Below are 3,009 nucleotides of genomic sequence, written 5' to 3' on the forward strand. Positions count from 1 at the left end.
CGGTGAAACCTATAGGATCCAAACAATCATTGAAAATGCTTATGGAAAAAAGGGTTAAATTTACAAACTCTTCGAAAAAGCTTTGTTAAAATATTAAAAATTAAATAATAACTCATCCAATAGTTTTTTAGAATTTTAAAAGTTTTTTTGTTTGAAAAAACCTCTATAAAGCAAATTTGAATGCTCAAATTGGTAACCAACAATCCAACATTTACTACATTTTATGCTGTTGCTTATGAATCTTCCATGCTTCCAGGATGCAGTCTATGCCTTCTTTCAAACTCGCTTTCCTTTTTTCCTTGTAGTTCCATAGCTCTTGCACAGGATGCTTCCCATTTATCTCATACTCATTTCTCTCCTTCAACGCTGTCACAACAGCATGATACTGTTCCTCACTGCACTCCGCCTTCAACCTAACCATCTCCTCATTTTCTTCATCAATAATCTCCTACTCAATTAACGTGCATGCATGTGTTTCTCAATCATTTTCTACAACACATCTATCATGATTTAAATGATAAAAAAAATTAGATCAATGCAAATTCATACCTTTTCATCCGATCCAACTGTGAATGGATGCCAGTTTTGATCCTCAACTAGTTTCCTGCATTTAACCAATACGTTGGTTGCATTATTCTTCGTTTCCTTCCTTGCTTTTTTGGTTGAATGATACCCAAAATAGAAAGGCATCGAATCTACAACGCCCATTGTCTTGATTCCTACGTACGAACAATAAGGATACATCTCCAATCCCTGTGAAGAAAGTGATTCAGATTTTCGTATTCTTCATAAAAAAGATTAATGTGAAACAATACTTACATGGATGAGTTCTTGACGTGCGTCTTGCATCTCATCATTTTTTCTCTGTATTGCCAAACAAACAGTGTTTACCCGATCTTTCAACTCTTGAAGTTGTTCTTTCAACTCTTGAAGTTGTTCATCCTTTTGTATCAAATTGCTCTGTGAATTCTTCAACTTTTCCTCAAGGTCTATAGGCTCATCATCGTCTTCTATAACCTGTATAGCCATTTCAAGTTGCATGATCTCACTTTGAAGAACTTCAAAACTCTCAGCCTCGAGTTTGTCCTCCAATTCAGCTCTTCTTTTATGAAGCATGTCTATTTCCCTCTGCAGATAACAATATATGACATTTGATTATTTTCTGACATCCGTATAAACATGCTCTTAATTATGTTTTTTTTGTTATTACCTTTAGACCCTCTGCTGCTTTTCTCGAAGAGTAACATTCGTTGACCAATTGTTTGCAGTACGACACTTCTCGCTAAAATGATAAACATAGAAGAATTCAAGAAAATGTTGATCAAGTAAATACATCTCTAAACAAAAGTTTGTATTATGCAACATTCTTTCTAGAAGTGAATTAAATCATTAACTATATTGAAATATAAGAAAGATAAACACAAGAAACAAGCTTTATGGTAAACAACACCCTATACCGCTCTCTTCTTGAGTTCTAACTTTCTCTTGTCCTTTAGAAGCTTCTGTTCTTTTTTCTTTATTTCAAATTCTCGCTGTTGCAGAGATTCACATAAGGCTTCCGTTTGCAAAAATCGCTGCTTGTAGTCTTGAAGAAACTTCTCACAGTTAGCAGTGATCTTCTCATCAACCCTTTGTAAATCTGATTAAAATTAAGAAAAAGAAAACAACATTTTTCTAAAGTTAGGCACTTAAAGACACTAGGAATCATGAAAACTCAAAGGAGTTACAAACTACAACCTCGATTCTTTTCGCAACCAAAACGGTCACATATTTTTGGGGGAAAATCAAAATATATTCTATAAATTTTTTCACATATTTTCACCAAGTGATTTTCTTTAACAACACATTCCACATCTAAAAGCACCCATAATGAATAATTTAATGACAGAGTTGAATGAGGACGAATGACGGGTTGGACATGGAGTTCAATTTCAATAGGAAAATGTAACCTTTTTTAAAATTTAAAATAAAGGTTTCATTAACTAAATTCTTATAGAATTCGATGCATCCTGGGAAAAAAAATATATATATAAAATTGTATGAAAACTAGAATATGTAACAATCTGATAAACTCAATAAATCCAATGCATTACGGATATGATGCCCTAAGTGGCGGCTAGCCGGCTATAATATATTGTGGGTTAGCTGATGCGAGAAAAGATGGAATCTTGATCAAAGATTATTGTTAATGCAGAATAAGGTGGCATTGTTTTAATAATCAGACCTTCAGTTTGTTAAGAATATATGATCTTTATAAATTATAGCTACTCAAAACCAAAAAGGGTTTAAGCATAAGTCTAAGGAATGAATAAAACCTGAAGTATGAGCAGGAAGGACGTCATCATATATGGAGAGAATACTGTTCTCCATCTCACCCATCTCCCTAATACCCATAATAAACAATCATGGTTAGTTTTTCTTATGGAGTGTTTAAAGGACAAAAATAAAAATCGTTTCTGTTTTACCCATTTAAATGGGAGCGGAACCCCATTTGATAAAGGGCGGTGAACTTTGACCATGTAATGGTAAAACCATAAGTAAGGAGGTTAAAATTAACTATTAAAATCGGAGCTCACCAACAAACTGCAAGAACCTTGAGAGGAAGAAGCAAAGATGATTACCGGTTGAAAACCCTTAAACCTGATAATGATGAAAAAAGAAAAAAAGATGAGTTACGAATATTGGCTTAACTGTTTCGTATTCCCTAATCTTCATACGTCGGCGCCTTGCGAATAATATTGGTTAAATAATTTTGAAAATAAATAACAAGCGGTCCGTGTAAATAAATAGATAAGAAAATATCTATTAAAATCATGATTTTTATTTATGGTTTATGTGTAAATAAAATTAAATAGTATATTTTTTAATTTAATATTACATTTTATGTGATAAAATAAATATATATTAAAATCATATCGTTTACTAATTTAATATTTTTTTAACTTTGATGATGATTATTTAAAAATCAAACATTTAAGATATCATCATATAATTTATAACTTTGTTAAC

The 3,009-nt window shown here is 32.0% G+C and overlaps 1 protein-coding gene across 1 annotated transcript; it reads right to left on the reverse strand.

Moving 5' to 3' along the window:
- Positions 1–214: 214 nt before the first annotated feature.
- On the reverse strand, positions 215–2,645 carry LOC145114140 (factor of DNA methylation 3-like). The gene is made up of 7 exons (XM_079050141.1): positions 2,577–2,645; positions 2,316–2,383; positions 1,458–1,639; positions 1,211–1,282; positions 820–1,128; positions 550–753; positions 215–448 (listed from the first exon to the last, which is right to left on the reverse strand). Exons 2-7 carry the CDS (start codon positions 2,377–2,379, stop codon positions 215–217), a joined length of 1,065 nt encoding a protein of 354 aa, XP_078906267.1. The 5' UTR covers positions 2,380–2,383; positions 2,577–2,645.
- Positions 2,646–3,009: the final 364 nt, after the last annotated feature.

This window comes from Lactuca virosa, chromosome 5 (genome assembly GCF_052849685.1).
Source record: "Lactuca virosa cultivar CGN04683 chromosome 5, Lactuca_virosa_CGN04683_v6, whole genome shotgun sequence".
Taxonomy (NCBI): Eukaryota; Viridiplantae; Streptophyta; class Magnoliopsida; order Asterales; family Asteraceae; genus Lactuca; species Lactuca virosa.